The sequence below is a fragment of the Wickerhamomyces anomalus genome (genome assembly GCF_001661255.1).
Source record: "Wickerhamomyces anomalus NRRL Y-366-8 unplaced genomic scaffold WICANscaffold_4, whole genome shotgun sequence".
Taxonomy (NCBI): domain Eukaryota; kingdom Fungi; phylum Ascomycota; class Saccharomycetes; order Phaffomycetales; family Wickerhamomycetaceae; genus Hansenula; species Hansenula anomala.
Window position 1 is genome coordinate 1069669 of NW_017567113.1, and position 22296 is coordinate 1091964.

At 35.1% G+C, this 22296-nt stretch overlaps 10 protein-coding genes across 10 annotated transcripts; 5 read left to right on the forward strand and 5 right to left on the reverse strand.

Moving 5' to 3' along the window:
- Positions 1–273: 273 nt before the first annotated feature.
- On the reverse strand, positions 274–1002 carry WICANDRAFT_84692 (uncharacterized protein; the record flags this gene model as incomplete). The annotated part of the gene is made up of 1 exon (XM_019185757.1): positions 274–1002. One exon carries the CDS (start codon positions 1000–1002, stop codon positions 274–276), a length of 729 nt encoding a protein of 242 aa, XP_019038230.1.
- Positions 1003–1622: 620 nt separating this feature from the next.
- Positions 1623–3186, forward strand: ZPR1 (zinc finger-containing protein ZPR1; the record flags this gene model as incomplete). Its single annotated transcript, XM_019182759.1, has 1 exon — positions 1623–3186. Exon 1 carries the CDS (start codon positions 1675–1677, stop codon positions 3184–3186), a length of 1512 nt encoding a protein of 503 aa, XP_019038231.1. The 5' UTR covers positions 1623–1674.
- Positions 3187–3982: 796 nt separating this feature from the next.
- On the reverse strand, positions 3983–8995 carry CCH1 (calcium channel protein CCH1; the record flags this gene model as incomplete). The annotated part of the gene is made up of 1 exon (XM_019181846.1): positions 3983–8995. A coding segment is annotated over one exon (5013 nt), but the record flags the coding sequence as incomplete, so codon positions are not given.
- A 1723-nt stretch (positions 8996–10718) lies between these two features.
- Positions 10719–12080, forward strand: GPI1 (phosphatidylinositol N-acetylglucosaminyltransferase; the record flags this gene model as incomplete). Its single annotated transcript, XM_019181978.1, has 1 exon — positions 10719–12080. One exon carries the CDS (start codon positions 10719–10721, stop codon positions 12078–12080), a length of 1362 nt encoding a protein of 453 aa, XP_019038233.1.
- A 111-nt stretch (positions 12081–12191) lies between these two features.
- On the reverse strand, positions 12192–12571 carry RSM27 (mitochondrial 37S ribosomal protein mS33; the record flags this gene model as incomplete). The annotated part of the gene is made up of 2 exons (XM_019183565.1): positions 12192–12264; positions 12318–12571. 2 exons carry the CDS (start codon positions 12569–12571, stop codon positions 12192–12194), a joined length of 327 nt encoding a protein of 108 aa, XP_019038234.1.
- A 451-nt stretch (positions 12572–13022) lies between these two features.
- RPS0A (40S ribosomal protein uS2) lies at positions 13023–14156 on the reverse strand (the record flags this gene model as incomplete). The annotated part of the gene is made up of 2 exons (XM_019181944.1): positions 13023–13724; positions 14067–14156. 2 exons carry the CDS (start codon positions 14154–14156, stop codon positions 13023–13025), a joined length of 792 nt encoding a protein of 263 aa, XP_019038235.1.
- An 890-nt stretch (positions 14157–15046) lies between these two features.
- FRE8 (putative ferric-chelate reductase) lies at positions 15047–16834 on the forward strand (the record flags this gene model as incomplete). Its single annotated transcript, XM_019180783.1, has 1 exon — positions 15047–16834. A coding segment is annotated over one exon (1788 nt), but the record flags the coding sequence as incomplete, so codon positions are not given.
- Positions 16835–17736: 902 nt separating this feature from the next.
- On the forward strand, positions 17737–18831 carry AMA1 (Ama1p; the record flags this gene model as incomplete). The annotated part of the gene is made up of 2 exons (XM_019181996.1): positions 17737–18178; positions 18236–18831. The coding sequence occupies 2 exons, from the start codon at positions 17737–17739 to the stop codon at positions 18829–18831; spliced, it is 1038 nt and encodes a 345-aa protein (XP_019038237.1).
- A 66-nt stretch (positions 18832–18897) lies between these two features.
- MTC6 (Mtc6p) lies at positions 18898–20502 on the reverse strand (the record flags this gene model as incomplete). Its single annotated transcript, XM_019183566.1, has 1 exon — positions 18898–20502. One exon carries the CDS (start codon positions 20500–20502, stop codon positions 18898–18900), a length of 1605 nt encoding a protein of 534 aa, XP_019038238.1.
- Positions 20503–20741: 239 nt separating this feature from the next.
- DIE2 (dolichyl-P-Glc:Glc(2)Man(9)GlcNAc(2)-PP-dolichol alpha-1,2- glucosyltransferase) lies at positions 20742–22283 on the forward strand (the record flags this gene model as incomplete). Its single annotated transcript, XM_019181960.1, has 1 exon — positions 20742–22283. The coding sequence occupies one exon, from the start codon at positions 20742–20744 to the stop codon at positions 22281–22283; it is 1542 nt and encodes a 513-aa protein (XP_019038239.1).
- Between the last annotated feature and the right edge of the window lie 13 nt (positions 22284–22296).

Consider the following 22296-nt stretch of genomic DNA (forward strand, 5'->3'; position numbering starts at 1 on the left):
AAAAACTAAAAAAAAAAAAAAAAAAAAAAAAAACATTAAATATATATCAATAATATTTTTATAAATAATATTGTGCACGACGTGTAGTAATTATATTGCACTAGCTAATTAAAATAATGTATATTGTTTAAATAAAATTAATTAGGGTATATAAATTTAGTAATAATGAGCTGAGTTCAAGCTGTATAATATATATAATAAAGAGCTCATGTTAATATAATAAGTTAATATATACAGTTATAAATATTTCGGTGATTAATTCATAACTTTAATTTAATCTTCAATATTAATGAGAGACCGGCCAACCTCTTTTCTTTTAAGATTTGCACTTATAGCAGCCTCCACAAACATCTTATGGATTATAAGGTCTTCTTTGGAGTGTGGAGCAAAAATTAAAACACTTTCAAATTTTGAAGGTTGATACTTAGCTTTGACTGGATGTAGTTCACCCCATCCTTTCTTTAACACAATATCAGCATCAAAAGCACATATATAGACATGAAGAGTGCCATCTTTAGGGTGTAAATGGGTAACCTCATCTGCATTTGTAATTTCATCAACGAAAATACCATCTAAATGTGATTCTATTTTCGAAGGAGCCAAAATTATTTTTGGAGATGATGCTCTAATGTCTTCAAGCATCTCTTCTGTTAACTTTACAGAATCTTGGATCTTTGGAGGAAATGTTTGACGATGTGGTATAGTCCACTTCGCAACCTCTGGGGTAGCACCCGAATAATTTGGGATTTCATTTTCTTTCAGGAAACCTTCAGTAAAACCTAAAGAATTCGTGGTGCTATAATCGACCATTTTCAAGCTTCTTCTATTCTTTCTCAATGCCAACGTCAACATATTTGAGATAATGTACCCAAAAAAGTTACCAGGTAAACCACCCGGAATCATAACACTCAGCCATTTTGTATAATCTTTGTAAACTGTGTAAGATAAAGCAGCAGTAATTGCAACAACAAGAGGTCTTAACCAAAGTTTCTGTTCAATCATGTTAAGATTGTTTGATCAGGAAACGTACTCTCAAACTTTCTAGGGAGTTTTTGGTCTTTTTATACACACCAGGATCAGTGAGCCTATGATTTATGTAAGCGCGAATAGAGCTGTTTCACGGAGAAGGCTACCTCAAAGACCAGAGAGCTGCAATTTTGGAAACTGGCAGGGAAAAAAGACAATAAAGTTGATGACTTTGGCTTCAAAGTACTGCTTTCAAGATCTTTCTACGTGTAGTTCAATGAAAGTTGAATTTGGTCCTATTCATCGCTTCAATTTTGCGGCTCAGATATCCTGCAGGCACACGATTTATTTGTCTTCGAACCATCGACAAAGTAATTTTCAAGCCCTATCTCTACTTACTAGTATCCTCATGAGATGTTTAGCCAACAAGTAACTCAAAGTTTTCTAAAAGGTTTTGATAAAGGCATCTATTTGCCTTCTTTATTGTCTTCTCGGACTTCAAATTCTCCATAGCCCCCCATTAGGAATATTACCCATTATAGCAAATTGATTACATAATGTTTTTTTTTTTTTTTTGAAGCTGAAAAAAATTATAGACTTCTACGGAAGTCCAGAGAAAACTGGAACTATTTGCTTTTGAATCTTCTCGATTTTTTGATTTATAATAGAAGTGAACTACTTAAAGAACTCAACTATTTTGGAAATTTCATGAAAAGAACTAGTTTTAGTGAAAATCAAGATCTTAAAAGACCAAAGTTAGAAGAAGAAGATTCTATGATGACAGATCAAGAACAAACAGAAAAGAAAGAACAATTTTTCGCCCCAGTTGGTGAAGCTGCTCAAGATATTGACAATGAGAACTCAAATGATTTCAATGATGAAGGTATCCGTCAAACTGGTGCTGCAGATGCCGAAGGACATCCTGTCCAAGAGATCAAGTCTCTTTGTATGAACTGTCATGATGAAGGTGTTACAAGATTATTGCTTACAAGCATTCCATACTTTAGAGAAGTCATTATTGTTTCATTTGAATGTGAACATTGTGGTTTCAAAAACTCTGAAATTCAACCAGCATCAAACATTCAAGAGAAAGGTTCAAAATACATACTGAAAATTGAGTCTAAAGAAGATTTTAACAGACAAATTGTTAAATCTGAAACTGCTTCAAGTAAATTTGTTGAATTAGATATTGAAATTCCACCAAAGAGAGGACAATTGACAAATATTGAAGGTTTGTTATCAGAAATGATTGATGACTTGAAATCAGACCAACCAGAAAGAAAGAAAATTGATGAAGCCACTTACGAAAAAATCGAACAATTTATCAACAAAGTTCAATCAACCTTAAATGCCGAAGAAGGCACTTTACCATTGACTTTCGAATTAGATGATCCAGCTGGTAACTCCTGGATCGAGTTTATTCCAAATGAAGCCTCTCATAAATGGTCCCATGTTGAATATATCAGATCAGATGAACAAAATGTTCAAATAGGGTTGATTACCCCAGATCAATTACAGGAAATCCGTTTGAAAAAAGCTGAAGAATTAGCTGAAAAAGATCGTAATCCAACTTCAACTGGATTCATTTCAGATCAAACAGATATTGAAAATTTTGAAAATGAAGTCCAAACTTTTTCAGCAACTTGTCCAACTTGTTATGCCCCATGTGAAACGCATATGAAAGTTGTCAATATTCCTCATTTCAAAGATGTCATTATTATGAGTACTGTTTGTGATAAATGTGGTTATAAATCAAATGAAGTTAAAACTGGTGGTGCTATCCCAGAAAAAGGTCGTCGTATTATTTTGAAAGTTGATGATCCAGAAGATTTAGCCAGAGATATTTTGAAATCAGAGACATGTGGCTTAAGCATACCAGAATTGAACTTGGAATTGAATCCAGGTACTCTTGGTGGTCGTTTCACAACCATTGAAGGTTTATTGACTCAAGTTTATGAAGAATTACATAGCAGAGTTTTCACTCAAACTTCTGATTCTATGGATGAAGAAAGTAAAACTCGTTGGAGTGGATTTTTTGAAAACTTACAATCTGCTATTGATGGTAAGAAAAAATTCACTGTCAAAATGGAAGATCCTCTAGCTGGTTCATACATTCAAAATGTTTATGCTCCAGATGATGATCCAAATATGACATTTGAAGATTTCGAAAGAACTTTCCAACAAAATGAAGACCTAGGTTTAAACGATATGGACGCTTAGATGGCTTCATAAACTGCATTTTTCAACCATGTATAATATTGTACATTAATATTAAATCTTTCAATAACAACGAAAGTAAAGTAGTGTTTATTGAATCATTTCTGAAATCACCAAGATATATAAACCATTATGCTACATTTTTGTAATCAAACGAATGCATTGTAATTTAAAATCTATAAAATCAAAGTATTTTTCTTCCGTGTGGTGGAGTCTTTTCCTCATCATCATCATCATCATCCTCATCATTTTCATCATCTGAACCAGAGATGTCTCTTTTTTCATTCTCACTATCTCTTTTTCTATTCTTTCTGCTCACGATTTTCTCTATTGCAGGTGATTGTTCCTTATGCATTTCTCTAAGCAGATCTCCCCAATCAGATTGACCCAATGTCTCTGAAAGCTCTGAAATATTATCAAACATTTCTTGATGGTCATCGGGATTGAGTGTTTTCTTTGGAGGAGACCAGTATGAATCATCTGTAGTGAAGTGTGTCTTGTTGGGTGTAGTGTCTATCGGGGAGGCGATAGCTTCCTTCGGTAGTTCTAACGATCCTGTGATTTCTCTTCTTCTGGATGGTGTGTCATCTTTTCTATACTTGAAGTATTCTTGTGGTGGTTCATCAGTAGTAGCTGTTTTATAGGCTTTTAATGATTCACTGTCATTCTCAGTAACAACAATAGCAGGTGCTCCAAATGGGTTTCTTGAGCTTTGTGACATCAAAGAACGACCATCAAATGGGTTCATTGATTCGCCATATTCACTATTTGAATAGACACTATTAAGATCATGACGATGCTTGAATCTCCAGCGATATGTAATCATTTCCAGTGCAGCCAAATGTCTTCTGGATTGTAGTCTTTTATCAACTTTTCTAGAAACTAGAAGACGATCCATAAAATCACTTAGCGTCAAACAATTACTTTCTTCGAACCTGGAATATAATGGAATCTGTAAAATGATTCTTTCAAAAGAGATACCCTTTTCATCATTGAGTTCCATATTCAGCATTGCTTCCTCAACAAACCTATCATAAGCCCTAGCTCTTTGCTTAACTTTATTGGCATCCATCTGACCCAAAGTTTTATTAACTTCGGCGAAATTAACAAAAACATCATAAGGATCTGTTGAGTTATCAGGCACCTCAAACCATTTTTTCTTTAACTCAGGTATAGTCCATTTTCCTTCATAAATTTTGAACGAAAAATACCCATCAAGAGATCTTAAAAGCTTCGGAAGCTCTTCTGGCGCAATAAACCCACTACCATGGGGATCAAATCTTTGCCAAACTGTTTTGAAGTTTCTGATTTCTTCTCTATTCAAGGTAACATTTGAACCATTATCACTGTAAACATAACTGAAATTTTCAAAAATCAACGAAATGAACATATTGACAAAGATATACATTGAAAGTATATTCCACATAATGAACAAGATGTAAGCATATTGTTTACTTCCACAGTCTGTTGAGCTGAACCCATCACCTTGTGAGCAATACGGTTCAGAGATCGCAAAATCACGCATTGTGTAATTCCAACCTTCACCAAAACTTGCACGAAACAACAAAAGAAGAGATTTTGTCACAGTACGTAAATTCAGATTAACACTAGTATCTGGACCAAGCTTTGTTAAACCAAAAATTTGGTTCAGAGCAATAGCAAAAACCAAAAACAAAATACCCCAAGTATAAATCAACGATAACAGTGACGGGATACTTGCTGAACCAATTTTCAACAAATGACTTAACCTGTTACTGGATGGAATCAATGTAGTGAAAATTCCAACCAAAAAAAGCTTGTTAATATTAGCAAACACTGTGTTTCTGGAAACAAAGAATGACACCAAAGAAGTACCGAAAGCACCAAGGAAAACAAAGAGTTGATAGATATTCCATTTAACTTTAAAAAACGTCTTGAAACCCATGGCATATAATTTCATAAGAATATAATTCAAAAAAATGGAAGATGATATGATATAGATTGTATATCTGAAGACATCTAGGGCAGGTGGACTTGGAAACATTTCAAGCAAAATGGCCAATATATGAATCCATAAAACGACTTGAAGGAAAACACTAACATAGGAATTTCTTTCCACGGTGTATTCGAAACATAGTTTTCTGAAACCTCTGAGATTCCCAATTCTTGGTCTTTTTCTTGGATGGTTTTGTGACAATAACTTCTTAACCTCTGTCCAGGACCGTTGTTGCAAAGTCATATAAGCCCTTCCTGTAGTTTTGGAGTAATTACTGATGATAACAGAAACGAACAAAGCCAACACGAAAACTATACCCAAGAAGTTGAAGGCAACGATAAATACAGCATCTCCAGGGGAGCTCCAATAGCCTGCCGGTGTCCCTCTACCTGTACTATTAACAGCATTTTGTAGTAAATCAACCCAACCTTCTAAGGACAAGATTTCATAAAGAGTTAAAATTGATGAGGCAAACCTATTCATTTCCAGCTGAGGATCACCAAAGGATCTAGGCATAGTTATTTCCCAATTGAATACTTCATTTGAAAACTCATTATAACAGTCATCATAGCCTAGGTTAGAATCATTACAAACACCCAATCTTCCGGTGAATAAATTTAGACCCCATATGGCAAAAGGAAATAACAAAGTGAAAGAAAGGAAAGCAGCACTCAAAATTTGCCAGACACCAAGAATCAGAACTTTATGAAAGATTTCCTTAGATGTGGTACTGATGGTAAGTAATCTCAATGCTCTTAGTGCTTTCAATCCTCGAACAACTCTTGAAAGGCCATCATCACCTTTCCAAATAGCAATAACATTAATCCATAGTGAAAGAAGAACAAAAAAATCAATATGGTTCCATGAACTTTGAAAATAGGCATTAGGAGTGAAAATAAGACCATCGGCAATAACTTTAATCAAAAATTCCAGTAAAAATAAGAGAGCAAAAGCTAATTCAAACTCAAAAGTCCAATTCCACATATTCGCATCAAATTTAGATTTCTTCCGGTATAGTGGTGTACTGTAACAGGCTATGACGACCAATGCCATTGTACTAATTGCTATTATTCCAACAAAAATAGCATGCAGGTATCGATTAGGCTCAACACCATCATAACGTTTCCCGACACTTGGCGAAGTTATTCTCTGGCACAATTTTCTCAAAGGTTGATTGGGGGTTAAAATATAGAATGCTGTATTGAAACCAGGATTTTCTTTCAAAAACTTTTTTCTAGCTTCTATTGTTTTGTTTGTCTCTAGTTCAAAATATTTTGGGAGAAGGGCGTAGTTACCATTTGTTTGCAATAATTCTTCCTTTCTGGAGTAAAATGGATTTTCACCCGACTTTGAATTCCATAACAATGAGCTGAATATTTTCCTGATCCATGTGAATTGAAGCAATCTGTGGTAGTTGATTGTGAGGAAGCGTGCAAACTTAGAATTCGGTAGCTCATTAACTTTACCATCTTCTTGTTCATCTACTAGCTCATCTTTCAAGAATTCTTGAATAGCAACACCATTCAACAAAAGATTCATGACTTGCTCTTGATTTTCCGAATCTTTACCACTCTTGAAAAATTTCGATTTAAATTCAGATAGGAATGTCTTTTCAGCAAAATGTTTCACATTTTTTGGAAAATCAACTAAAACAAACTTTCTAACTTGTGCCTTTCTCTTCTCTTTCTCAGAAACTTCTAAACTATCCGCAATAATTGCAACGAAAATGTTCAAAACCACAGAATTAGATAACAAGAACCACCCGATTAGCAAAATAGCACCAAATGTAGCAGTGGGGGTGTTTGGTGAATTTTCCTGCATTTCATACAACACATCTGTCCAATTTTCAGTTGAAGTGATAGTGTATAGAGCCACAAATGTGTTTGGTAAATTTTGCAAAGAAAATGTATTATTTTCAACATCGTCTTCAGGCACAAACCCTTCAAAATATCTTGACACGATAATACTTGATAAGAACAAAAGCAAAAAGAAGAATAAAGCAAGATTTAAAATGATTGTGATTGTGCTCCAGACCTGCGCCCACAATTTTCTGGCAAACTTGAATAACAAAACCACCCTATAGAATCGTATAATCTGGAAAACTCTCAGCCAATCGTATCCACGCCCTAGTCCATCATGTACTGGTGGAATGATAATAATTGAGGTGACAACAGCAAGAAACAAATCAGCACAATTTCTTCTGTCTTTAAAAAACAGTTTATATCCTGGATGATATAAGAAAAACCTGAGGATGATTTCAAACAATAGTACCAGCGTAACTCCACATTCCCCTTTGTAAGTTTCATCAAGGTCACTTTGTGTACTGTACTTGGTCGTTCTAGCCTGCAAAATTAACCCAACCATTATAGCAACCTCAAAAATCCATCTGATCTTCAAATAGATTTTAGAAAACATCGATCTTGGGAAATCCCAATCCAATTTGAAATCTGTCATGTTTTTGTCCCCATCAAAGCTCTTGTCCTCCTTATCACGAGTGGCCTTGAATGAAGCACTGATAACAGCAATAAGAAGATTGATCATCCATAGGAATAGGAAAAATATACCAAAAATGAAGAAAAGCGAGGCTGCCATGGTATCAGTATTCATGACAATATACATGATATCTGTAAATGTATTGGCACTCATAACAACAAACACCATTTCCATGGAGTAAAGAATATTATCAAAACTCACAGTACCGCCATGTGGATTTGAAGTAGTTAAACATTTAGAATTCACTGGGCACAGGAACCCTTTAGCTCTATCACCTGGTTGGCCATGAATATCAATATATGGCATCTTCTTCAAAGTGCCCGGCTCCAAATAACCACCACAATATTGTTTTTTATTTTTGTACATATTGGAAGGGTCGTTAGGGTCAGTCCAAACACAAGTTCTTCTCATTGATGATTTGAAACTTTGAACACCAATAATTGCAAATAAAACCCAAAAATAAAGTAAAAACAAAATGACATCAAGTAATTGTGGGGCACCATTTTTGATACTTTTCAAAATCAATGAAATTCTATCAGTAACATCCACTAATCTTAAAATCCTGAGACATGATAAAGCTCTAAAAATTGGAACACCTCTTAATGCATTGAACCTGTTTATGCTGAAAAAAAAATCCACCCAGAAGAAAACTGTTGAAATGAAATCTAGCCTATTCCAACTACTTCTTGCAAATGCCCTCTGGATTGGAATATGTTTTGAAATATTGTTTTTGAAAGTAACCGTATGCTTTAAAGAAGGCTTCAAGTCCAGCTCCGTAGGTTCTTCTTTATGGACACCGAATATAAAATCTTTCATCTGATCAATTCTCAGTATTTCAGTGATGGTTGAATAGTCTTTATCCAACGCTCGAAACATTTCCGAATCATCCCAAAACCCAAATGCAATAATCTTTGATGCTAGCTCAGCAGTATAAACCAAATTTATAAAGGCTATCAGCCAATCCCCCCATGTTGCACCAAATTTAACATAACCATGTAAGCTATATGGATTCCATTGACGATATGACAGCAATGCAGTTTGAAGGACAATCAATGCCCTTATGACATGATATGGCCATGTTTTCAGCAGTATTGAGGCTAATTTAAGTCTGAAGGGGCTGGTAGGTTTGAACAGCCGTATTGAAGTCCCATAAAGTACCAGCTTTTCACTTGTACCAACATTCACACCCAACCCTTCCAACGGCAGGTAATCATCTTCTTCATCACTTGTCTCCAGCCCAGATGGAGGAAGCCGTGGTGATCCTGCTCTATTCTCTAAATCAGATGTAGCTTTATTATTAGGACGTCTAACACTTTTCACTCTGGATGTGAAATTATGGAACATATCCTCTATAGTCTTTGATGGTGAATGTGGAGAACTTGGTTGTATACTTGGTGTTCCTGGCCTTAAACTGTCGTTGTTGTAACTAGCAGTATCTGCAAAATGTACTCTTGTTTCTCCAAGGGGCGATTCTGGGTCCTTCTTACTGATATCTAGAAGCTCTATAGCATCTTCATTTTCTGACAGGTTTGTAGTTGAAGAGTTTCTGGACCCTTCCTTTTTGACTGGCAACCAAGTACCTTCATGATCCGATGTACCAAGCGCCGAAACCAAATCAGCTTTAAAGTCATCTATACCCGGCTCAGTAAGTTCGTTCATGAATGAAACATCTGGAGACCTTGGTTCTTCACTGCTTAGTCTTTTAGCTCCCGATGTGATTCTTTGTAGAGGGCTCAGCTTAGGATGCAAATATTCTAAAGATCTATCTGGACTCGGTGAACGCGATCTTCTATGCAAACCATATTTATTTGGGGATAAGGAGCGTGTGCGTGAGGTTGAAGAGCCCACCGAGACTGGTCTTAGTAACGGTGTACCTATAGCATCATCAAAATCCACTGAAACCATTTCACTTGAAGGTCGAGATTCATTATCTATGAAAGGATCAGATGGTGGGTCTATTGTAAGTTGTGGTCTTCCTCTTTGAGCTTGATCATCATCACCATCATCACCATTATCTATGACAAAGGATGGCATCCTTTTTGGATCCGGACGCATTGCCGTTGAATGGTGTATACGTTTTGTTAATCAAGAATGTGAATCAATATCTTGACTTTGAACTAAAAAAACAAAGTTGTAATAAAACCAAACGAGACCTTGTTATCAATAATCCGTGATCCAAAGAACTACTGATGTTGAAGTCTTGAATGAAAATGAATATCCAGCAATATGAACTAGCAAAAGCGTGAAACAGGGTTCGTTTTATCCAATTACCTTTTAGTTATGGTTTTAGTCTAAGCCTATTCCTGTACTAATTTTATCACGAATTCGCGAAATTCGCGATTTTAAGCGTATTTGCTGGCACGCATGAAGATGACAGCTTGTTGATTTTTGAGCGTGTGCAACGAGGTAAAGCTGTTAACGTATTCTAAGAGAAACAACCGGCATTACTTATTTAACGATCTGGATGGAAAGTCACTAGTGGTATTCAAGAACCCTCGCTGTTAAGTCGCTTAAGAAAAACCGGATGTATTCTCAAGTATACTGGCCCTCAGATCTGATACAAGCCGAGGACTATGCTGGTAAGAATGCAATCATCATTGGTCACAACTTGGAAAACAGCGTATTGATCGTGATTACTACTATAAGATTCACTAATATAGAGGAGCTATTGGAACAGAAGATTGTCAAAGAAACTAAACATGGCTATGGATTGAATTGGGAAGAGGAAGATTTATCAATTATAGGCATTCTTGGTGATGCGTATTGGTGGAACGGATTAACTTTCAGAATAAATGAGAATAAAGTCATCACGAATACAACCTCAAGAATGATTATTTATGACCCTCCAAACCCTACCATGATGCAATTTTATTCAATTGATCCTATATCAGTGTCACTACCTGAGAAAGAAGCACCAGCGGAGCTGAAAAATCCTGCTATTGAACAAATCAAAGAACATAGTGATGTTAGGAAGTGCTCACCACAAGAAGTACAGTTTCAAAACTCTGTTCAACTACTTAATTCATGCTGGAAGAAAAGAAAAGAGCTGTTGAAATCATTTCCTGGAATGGAGAAGAATTGGGAAACCCACAAGCTATGGAATACAATCTTAACCAAATTAACCAATACCTTATTCGTTCTGTTCACAATATTCCATAAATTACCATTAAAGTCAGGAAAATTTTTAGGATTAAGTATAGTTGTTGGTCTTCGACACATTGCAATGATAATTATTAAGATTTTAAACCACAAAATAGCACCAGAATTTCCAAGTTTGATTGAATTATCAGCAACCGCACAACAAATAGATCTTCGGCTTCAACAGTTTTGCTATTCACCAATACAATATATCAGAACAACTAGAAAGATCGATTGGAATGCTACAAGTTTAGCTCATATGCAAAGTCCCGTGGAGAATAGTCTTTCCATCGAACAATATCCTGAATATATTAGATTTTACAACACTTTATGGCTAGTGATTAATGACGTGACACTTGGTGCTATCACTGGAGCAGTATTGATTGAAAATCAAGAAATTTTGATCAAAGTTTTTAATGAAATTATTGTTTCTAAAATTCTTTATGAAGACTTGAAAAAAATTAGTATGTGGTTAATGAATTCACCAGGTGGTATCAAATTGAATAATGAATTATCAATGTTTTTCAGTGAATTGTTCACTTGGATGATTGAGTTTTGGAACGTTTCTCTTGTGGATACGTTAGTTCCAAATTTGTCAACTGTTTTTTACATTCTTGCACTAAGTTCAACATTTGGAGCTACGTTATCTATTGCAATTTTTTCAGATTTTTTATCAATTATTACTTTCAATATTTATTGTTTCTATTTTGCATCTGCTAGAATTTTCAATTGGCAGTTGGATATCTTGGCTAGTTTGTTTCATTTGTTTTGTGGTCAAAAGAAGAATATTTTGAGGAATAGAATTGATTCAAATGATTATGATTTGGATCAATTATTGTTAGGTACGTTGTTGTTTACTGTTTTGATTTTTCTTTTACCTACCGTTTTTGCATTTTATTTGACGTTCACCATTACAAGGTTATCAATATTGGTGATTGTTGGTTCATTAGAGTTTGTTATGTCATGTTTGAACCATTTCCCAATATTTGTCATTTTATTGAGATTAAAGGATTATAGAAGAACACCAGGTGGTATTGAATTTGAGAATGAAGAGGATTACTTGAGAATTAAGAGTAAGCCACTTGAAGTTTCTGAGATGTTTAAACCATTTTCCAATGTTATTGATAAATTAAAATCTTCATATTTCTCCTTCAAAACACTAAAGAAAATTTTAACAGGATTCCCAATTAATGTTCAGAGAAATAAGTTTTATAAATTGCTTTATTCTGCATTACCATCAAACCACATCAGTACCTCTGAATTATGGTCTGAAACCAAGAAATTTCTATAGTTTGAATGTTACAACCTTGTTTTTGAAAAACCCATAAAATCATTATGTTCAATTTTATAACACCTATGTACAAAACCGTCTATGCAACAACAACTCATCACTCTAACCCTCTTATTTCTTCTTCTTTTTATCACCTCCTTTTTCCTTCTTCTTCTTTGGGGCACCTTTACCTCTACGTTTACGACTATTGGACAAGTTAGTAAAAGAACGCATAATTTCATTCTAAAAGACACATACGATTGATTAATCTTTAATCTGTAAACTTCAGCTGGATCAACCCAGTCAATAGTTGGGTATAAACTTCTTAATTCTTTAAATCTAATCATATCTGGATTACCATAATATCTTTTGATGTTTTCACCTTTTAGTCTTTGAGTTAGGATTTTAGAACCTGTACGGATGTTTAATGGATTGAAATTTTCATTGAATATATTACATCTTAACTTTGTGAGTTCCAGTAGTCTGGATTTTGGAGGTAAAAAGGAGGACATCCTGTGTCTTGATGTGTAATAATGGAGACCTGATTCCTATTGATCAATGTTGAACCTTTTGATTCTTTAACTACATGATTTTTTCACCAAAAGGCCCATTTGGGGGTAACTTTCGCGAATTTTAATTAAGCATATAGACTTTATTTTGGCTTAATCCTGATATTTGGAGTGCCCAAGTGAAAGATTATAAACTGTATCCTTTTGTTCTTTTCTATCGCAGTGTATTGTGTTGTCGTGTTGTATTTTGTTAAACGTTCCTTCTTTGAATTTCTCATATGTTCAACTCAATAGTGAAAAATCTACCACTTCGATACCTTAAATGACCATCTATTATAAGAAAACTATAATCATTACAAAACTTCTCATTTCACGCTATAAGAAAACTTCCATTTATAAAAAAAAGATAAACAAGAATAAATTTTACATTAGATTATATGATTTATTTTTTTAATTACCATGTAGCTTGAGCAGTACCTTCAGTGGCAGTCCAGTCAGCAGTAGCTTCAGTGGTTTCAGCAGCCCAGTCAGCATCAGCTGGTTGAGCGGCCCAGTCTTGGGTTTCTTCGGTTTGTTCTTCAACTTGTTCTTCTTCAGCTTCTTCTGGGGTTGGTTCAGCTTCTTCTGGGTCTCTGTAGAAGTATAAATCTGGCATGATGGTCCATGGTTCAGCTCTGTTTGGTAAAGAACCACGTAAACGTAAAACTTCACGGGCAATCAAGTACCAGATTAAACCGATAGCATGTTTACCTTTGTTGTTGGTTGGGATAGCAACATCAACGTATTCAGATGGGGAATCTAAATCAGTTAAAGCAATAACTGGAATGTTAACGTATGATGATTCTTTGATGGCTTGAGCATCAGTTCTTGGGTCAGTAACAATGATTAATCTTGGTTCTTTGAATGAACGGGTGATATAATTGGTGAAGTTACCTGGAGTGAAACGACCAGCAATGGCAGTAGCACCAGTGTGAGCAGCGAATTTTAAGACAGCTCTTTGACCGAAGGTTCTTGATGAGACAGCAACAACATCAGCTGGGTTTGGAATAGCAGCAATAACTCTAGCAGCTAAAACAATTTTTTCCCAGGTTTTACCAATGTTGATAACGTTGACACCATCTGGTCTAGTTTTGTAAACGTATGGTTCGTTGTGGACCTATTGCAAAAAAAGTTAGTAAACTGGTTCCCTAGATAAGTCTCATAGAGAAAAATGTGAAAGGTTTGATGCTTTTATTATTGATTCTTCTTTATTTTGTTCCTTGTTGATGTTTGATCCGATGTGAAAATTCTGATAAAATGTTCCCTCTCATATTGATACACGATAAACTATCTTTAAACTCAATAACACCGTGCTTTTTTGACATATTCTACATTTTTCCTTCTCTTCTCTTTATAATTCTATTTTCTCTGTGTTTTTCTTTATTGGTACCTCTTGTAATTCACAAACCTTTCATCACATTTTTCTCTAATTTGATATTGATGATATATTGGTACATACTTGAACGTTCTTTGAACCTAAGTGAACGTTAGCAGCTAATAATAATTTAGCATCTTCTGGAGTAAGATCAAAACTAGCAGGTAAAGACATCTTGATTGTTTAATGTGACCCTTTAATCGATGTTGATGATGTTCAAAGTACGTTTTTCTGTATATGAAATAAATATTTCAATTTTGATGGTATTGGGATTTTGCAACTCCAGAGTGAGACTGTGAGTTTGGGAAACGGTAGCAGTTTTTTTTTTTCAAAGAAATCTGTTAGGACACGCTGGGATCCTTTGTTAGCTGGTGGGCTGAGGGCTCTGCCTAGCAGTTGGGGTCATGGGCAGAGCCTGCTAGGCAGAGTGCCTTTCCAGAGACACAAAGGATGCGTGCACGTTTGAGATTGGCAGATGAAAAAAAACAAAAAACAAAATGATTGGTGTTGGGATGTGATGTACCATTGTAGCCCTACTGAAAGTCACCTGATACAAATCTAAGTTCGCGAACAGCCCTGATGACCGCTGATGGAAAAGATAAGAACGGCGTTTTGGATCAGAGAGAAAACGAGGAAAGGAATGCTGCTTTTTAGGACGAACAGCCTTACTCGAAGATACACCGCAAAGTTAAGGAGAATAGGTGTCTAGAATAAAGTGAGCAAAGTCTTTTATATCGGATCAGGCTTTAAAGCAGTTGTCACCACTACATCTTAAGCCCTCAAAACCCTCAAGTGGCACTTTTTTTAATTACCACCCAATTATCACAATCCCAAGTGGTTCAAATTCAAGATCAACAAATAATCATCAACGAACGTCATAACTAAATGTTTCCACAATGAACATAACAATACCCCATATTCCAAACTTTCAATTCCGTTTACCAACTTTTAAAAATACCAAATCAGCATCATATAAACTATTGAGAAAGCAAGTGACTGCCAAATATGGGAAAATAACATTGATCTCAACTTTAATCATTATTGCATTATTACCTTTACTCAAATCTATACAATCATGGTATTTGAGAAGAGCGGCTTCGAAGAGGAATAGTCTTACAAACAAGAGTCATAGTTTCATTCACCGACTTGTTTTTCATTCAGAAGTCTCCAAGATCATACTCTTCTGGTCTGTGATCAGTTTTCTATTGAACTACTTAGAAACTTATGATGATTTGATGTTTATTGCCAAAAGATTAGGAAGGGTCTCTTGTGCGTGTCTCCCAAGCTTATTATTCCTCACACTAAGGCCATCTCCGTTACCCAAAACATTGTACTTGTCCTTATTGCCAATTCATAAATGGTTATCACGTATAGTTGTTTTGGAAGGTGCTATTCATACAATACTTTACCTGATTTATTTTGTTCGTGAAAACACAATGTTTAAAACCAAAAAGGCAACAAATATTTGGGGTATAGTTGCTATGATTGCATTCACTTTAATAGCCATAACATCGTTACCACAAGTTAGAAGAATCAGTTTTAATACTTTTTACATCACTCATTACATTATGACTTGGGTTTCCGTTATAGCTGTTCATTTCCATGCCAAACCAGGAATTGGACTCTACACAATCTTAAACATCTCCATATTAATAGCACAGATTGGCTATAGATTTTACTATTCCAAGAAGACCAAGATATCAGTTATTCCAATATCACCAACATTATCGTTAGTGGAGTTTCCATTGTCATCAATTCCAAAGCAATCCAATCTGCCAGGCTCTCATGTTCGGATCAATAACAAGAATGGGATGTTAAAGGATATTTACTACAAACTAATTCCATTAGCTCATCCATATACTGTTGCCTCATTACCAAATGATCCAACTGTCAAGTTGATTATTCGTCGAGGTAATTTCCCTTTGCGTTCCAATCAAGATTATTACATCACAGGTGCTTTCGAACCAAAACTTGATTTCATAAGAGAACAATCATTATTCCACAAATTGTTTGAACCAAGAAGATTGTTATTAACTACATCACCTTTGAAATATTCTATTGATGCACACCGTGTTATGATTGTTGTTGGGGGATCAGGAATATCATTTGGTATTCCATTACTGAGAATCTTGAATTACAATGGTATCAGTGCAAGATTGATGTGGGTTTGTAAAGATATCAAGGATTTGAATCTTTTGAATCATTTTAGAGGTGTTCAAGGGATCGAATGTTATATCACTGGTGACGTTGATGAAAATGATATTGTTATTGATTACTATGAAGATGATAAAGATCATCGTAATAAAGTTCTACCAGTACAACCACCAGATTATGGATCTACAATTGAAGAAGAGGATGAAATTGACTTTACAACTCTCGGGAGATCCTACAAAGAGGCACACCGTAAAGGTTCTAGTTCAGGGTCTACATCTTCAGATTCTTTCAAAGATCATGAAAACGTTAATATTGATATTTCAAATACATGTGGTTATAATGTCAATAACCCACTTTCAAGCACTTCAGTTGAAACAAATTCATCATCTCAACTTCACCAATTACCCCATGAATTAATTTCACCTGATGCTTTCAAAAATATCAAGATTTCCAAAAATGTCAAAATTTTCTATGGGCGTCCAAACTTAGGAGCAGATCATTATGATTGGTGTTTACAATCTCAATGTGTTGGTCCTACAATGCGTCAAGGTCATAGTGTCTGTTGTAGAGATTTAGGAGAGCATGATGTGGATAAATCCAAGATTTGGGTTGTGGCTGCTGGACCAACAGGATTGGTGGATCACGCTAAACAATGGGCTATTGATGGTGGATTGAGATACCATATAGAAAGTTTTTCTGTGTAATTATTTATGATTAATGTCAGTGCATTTTATTTATTATACTTGCTGTTCAATATTGGTGATTTGTGGAGTAAGCCAATTTTGTGTCAAAAAAGCGATCGAGATCATCACCTTCAAAAATCCGAAAATGTTAGACTATAACATCATCCTCGAAGCCCACAACTGGGTCTCTCAAAGACTTATTATTTGCTAACCATTATTACTGATCTATTATTCTTGCTAGTTATTAACTCTATTTAGCTGCTCGTCCTTCAATTTAAGTCTAGTGTCATTCGTTTTCTCATTTAGCCTATACAAAAAAATTACCATCAATACAAGTATACAAGATTGATTTTCTTGTCCCTCCTTCTTGAACCATGGCGCCATCCCAGGACAAATTAGAACCAATCATGGAAAGATATATCCCAGCCAATTCATCCAATGGAGCCTACCGCGCTTTCAGCTCAAGACTACGTTCAGAATTTGCTCATTCATCAAAGCGGTTGGATGCTGGTAATGATTATAATGTTGATGTTGTTGGTGATGTTCGTGATGATTCAATATTGGACCTCAGCAGGTCGTCAATAGATGAAGGTTCCACGGCGCTAAGTTCAAGTCCGAGTCCAAGTACTCCTTCTCATTATGGTTCCCCCATATTAAAGAAAAGTTCAGGTTTGAATACCTTCAATCATAGAGAAGCTATTGCTGATGCTTTAGATTTCAAAGACAATAATAGAGTGTTCAAATTCTCACCAAATAAATCCCCAAGTATCAATGAACAATCTATAAAGAATTGCTCTATGTTGTCTTATGATTCACTGTTGCATCCAAAAAGGTCTTTAGAAACAGATGCTGTTGATTTGGTTATGAATGCTCAACATGCTGCGATTAAGAAAGCTAAAAAACACATAACAACAAAGATGCCTTGTCGAGTTCTAGGTGCTCAAGGATTAAGGAATGACTTCTACTCAAATCTTATCACATGGTCCAAATCAACAGGTAAAGTGGCTGTTGGATTAGGATGTAATGTTTACATGTGGGCTAAGAACAAAGGTTCACTTTCATTAGATTTGCCAGATCAGGAATTTATTTCTTGCGTTTCATTTTCAGACGGTGATTTGATTTTGGTTGCAACTAAATCTGGGAGGATTTCATTATTTTCTCAAGAATCTTTGTCATTACTAGATGAATACTTCAATGTTGGAGATGGATGCAGTGCATGTTGTATTACTTGGTTTCCAAATTCAACAACGAAATTTGCCGTAGGAGTTGAACGTGGTGAAGTCTATATCTTTGAAATTGCTGAAGATTTCTCTATTGTTTTGTTGACACAGTTCAAATCTAATCAACAGCAAGTCTGCGGTAAATTGATACCTATCTTGTTTATTTAGGGCCTTACCTCTCTACTAACACTTTAAGGAATTGCAATAACTGATGACTCAAAACAAATGTCTATTGGGGGTAATGATAATTGCTGTACAATTTGGGATCTAGAAGATCAATTAAACCCAAAGCTCAAATACTTTTTACCACATCAAGCGGCTGTTAAAGCAATTGCATATTGTCCTTGGTCAAAATCAATCCTAGCAACAGGGGGTGGTAGTAGAGACCGAACCATTAGATTTTGGCATACAAACTCTGGTACTTTATTAGACTCCATTAAAACAAGTGGTCAAATAACATCATTAACTTGGTCCAGAAGTAAGAAACAGATTGCCGCAACATTTGGCTTCACTGGAGTAAAATCACCAACAATGGTTAGTGTTTATTCATACCCAAAATTGAATGAAGTAACTCAAGTGGAAGGTTCAGCATATGCAAGAGTTTTATCAGCAGCACTTTCTCCTGATGCAAGTTCTATATGTGTGGCATCAAATGATGAAGCCATTAGATTTTTTAAAATTTGGGACCCAAGTGAAAGAACAATTTTGGAGAATCATGATAATGGCCTCTTTGGTAGTGATCTTATTGAAATGAGTGAAGGAATCTCAATAATTGGAGGAACCATTAGATGAAGGATATTTCTTTAGAATTCATAGATTTGGAATTGTCATCTTGAATAGGCTAACTGTAGGTAGTAATCACGATGGAACACCTTCATATTCATTTTCTGTGTAATTTGCCAAAAGCTTCTTCCAGTGTTTTCTATTATCTTGAACAGGAACTCTTTTTAGTCTTAATAATAAAATACCAAACAATATAAACCCACAAAATGCAGCTGCCGGTGCCAACATTTGAACAAAATTTCTTGAACTTGAAACTTTTTGGTAAGGACAGCTAGCATAAGGACCACCAGTAACCCAACAGTCACTAATGGCAATAGAATTCATATCAATCCACACTGAATAATTTGATCCTAGCCTTCCCAAGTAATTTATCAATGAAGTTTGTTGTAACGCAGTTCTTGGAACGCTAAAAACTGTATCACCAGGACAAGCATCCTCTGCATGGAAATAAACACCTTTACTATCACTAATTTCCCATTCATAAGCTCTTGAATTTTTACGACAAACGACATATTTGTCTTGATAACAATTTGAGACAACCCAGCCATCCTGTGTTAGTGCAGCACATTTATATGCTGATTGTGTATTTCTTGTATTATCACCATCTGCAGAGATTTGTCTAGCTTGCTCTGGTTGTAATGGCTCTGAGGTGTTCCATGACCATAGTGACATGCTGAAAATATTTGAAATCTCCGAGTTTGAAGAGATTGGAGAGTTTAAGATTGGTGAATAACCTTCACTGATTAGTCGTTTAATTGAAGTGTTTGTGAATGGTTGTTGTTGATCATCATAAGCAAAACGCCAACTTTCATTAGATCTTGCAATGTATTGAGTGGTGGTGAGTGGAATGGTTGTATTTGTTAATGAAGTGAATGAACTATTCAATGATTTTGGCGTGAATATAACATTGAAATCAGCAGTGGTATTATAAGTTGAGTTCGATGGTAGGTTATTTTGCCATATTGTAGATATGACTCTTCTTTCATTATTGAATAGGAAGTATTGTGAAGATGGGAATCCTTTACCAGGGCCTTCATTCGATAGTAGTGTCCTGTTATTTTCTCTATCTGAATCAAGGTTCAAAGGAGTATAGAGTTTATTTCCCAAAGATCTGGTTAGTGTTGAATAAAGTGTATCATTAGTGCTAATAGGGTCATTTGAAATATGTGAATTTCTCGTTTTCAGTTGATGGATGTTAAAAATCAAAACTATTAAATTGGCTGAAAGATTGGTATCCGTACTTGAAGCAAAATTATCAACAATATCAATCAAGCCTTTCAAGGTTAAGATGGAATCACATTTATAGCTAAGTTGAGTATCTTCATAATACATGACTGAATTTCCATACGAGGATGTTGTTGAGTTACTTGACATATCGACTGGGCATAGTTGAAATGTTGCCAAATTCTCATTCCAATAAGCATCAATAACCAACGTTTGAACACCAACGTTCAACAAATTCCTCACATCAATCAAGGTATCATTGACATAACCTTCCCTATCAAATAACACTTTTGATAACCTCACACCAGTAAGAGAAAGTTGATCTATAGTTATATTAGCTGCCACATCTCTTTGACTTCTGATGGCTATCACCTTATCTGAAGACAGCCCTGGCCAGTTACTTTGGGCAAACACTGACCTAAGCAGCAGTAACAGTATGAATGGCAAGAGTAGCATTGCCCTAGAGCATAATAGTGAGCTTGAAAACACTTCGAGTTTATGGAACCGTTGGCTAATAAACTTTTAGTTTATGCTTTGTTGATGTTTTTATTCCTCTCAGATCCGACCTTGGGCAAGGGCTTCAAACACCCTCGTAACTCGTCTGAATTTCACAAGCTAAAAACACATAACATTAATACCTAAAGAATCAAGATCATCAACTCAATTTTGTTGATTTAAGAGCGATACCAAGTACCATGAGTGAGGAAGATCACTCAGACAGCCATGTCGAAGAGCAAGATTCATATGGCACCAGCGTGCTTTCAGCTCAACGAGATCTTGAACACGAAATCACATTTGCACTAATATTTAACTGGTTTATTGGATGGCCAGTACTATTCCTACTTTCCACATTTCTCACATATACAATTTCAAAACATTATGTTACAGAACCATTCATAGATGAAATTTTCCATATCCCTCAAACTATCCAATACTTTCATGGTGATTTCAAAACATGGGATCCAAAGATCACTACACCACCTGGTTTATATTACTTAGGTTATGTCTGGTCCAAGATCATCAAATTACTACATCTACCTGTCAATCCAATTGGATTGGGAACTTTGCGTTACTTGAATACCATTGGTGGTACTCTAGTACTTCCATATGTTTTAAACCCATTATTTGTGCTAAACCCAATCGGATTTTGGCCTGTATCACTAATTAGTTTCCCAGTTCTTTCATCATTCTACACACTATACTATACAGATGTTTGGGCTACTATTATGATTGTTAGCTCGTTGAGTGTTGCTGTGGCTTTACCATATAGTGACAAAACAAGTATTAGACTATCTGCATTGTTGGGGTTAATAAGTGTGTTCTTTAGACAGACAAACATAATCTGGAATATTTTCATTTTAGTCCTAGTTGTGGAGAGAAGGGCTATGATACAAAAAAATTTCACAAAATCACCTTTGAATAATATTATCAAATTCATTATTCAATTTGCTGAGGATTTCAACGACTATGTGTTACCATATGTGATCAATATGGTGTTGTTTTTCATCTTTGTCATATACAATAGAGGTATCACATTAGGAGATAAAGAAAACCATGTTGCAGGATTACATATAGCTCAAATCTTCTATTGTTTCAGTTTCCTAATGGTTTTCAGCTTACCATTATGGTTATCACAATATAGATTGACATCATATTTTGCAAGATATAAACAAGCACCAATTTTCATATTTTTTGAATTTCTCATAATTGCATTTTTTGTCAGGTTCTTTACAGTTGTTCATCCATTTTTATTGGCAGATAATAGACATTTCACATTTTATATTTGGAGGAAAATAATAAATTCAAGATGGTACACAAAATATTTGATCATTCCTGTTTATCATTTCTCCATATATGTTGTCATTCAACAACTAATTGCAAATGCATTTTACTTTGATGCTATCCAAGAAATACCATTCAAGAATGCAAGAGATTTACCATTGAAACCAACAGGGATCTCTATTACTGCATTATTAGGATGTATTTTCTTAACAATTGTTCCATCACCATTATTTGAACCAAGATATTATATTGTTCCATATATTTTCTTTAGATTATTTGTTGCTGTTCCATATGAAACTTTTTTCATTGGTGAACCAATTTCTGATATCACATTGAGAAGATTAAAATGTGAATTAAGTTATTTTATTGTTATTAACACTATGACTACTTTGATATTCATCTTTTATACATTTTCATGGGATTCAGAATCTGCACTACAACGTATAATATGGTGATCATTAACGTGTA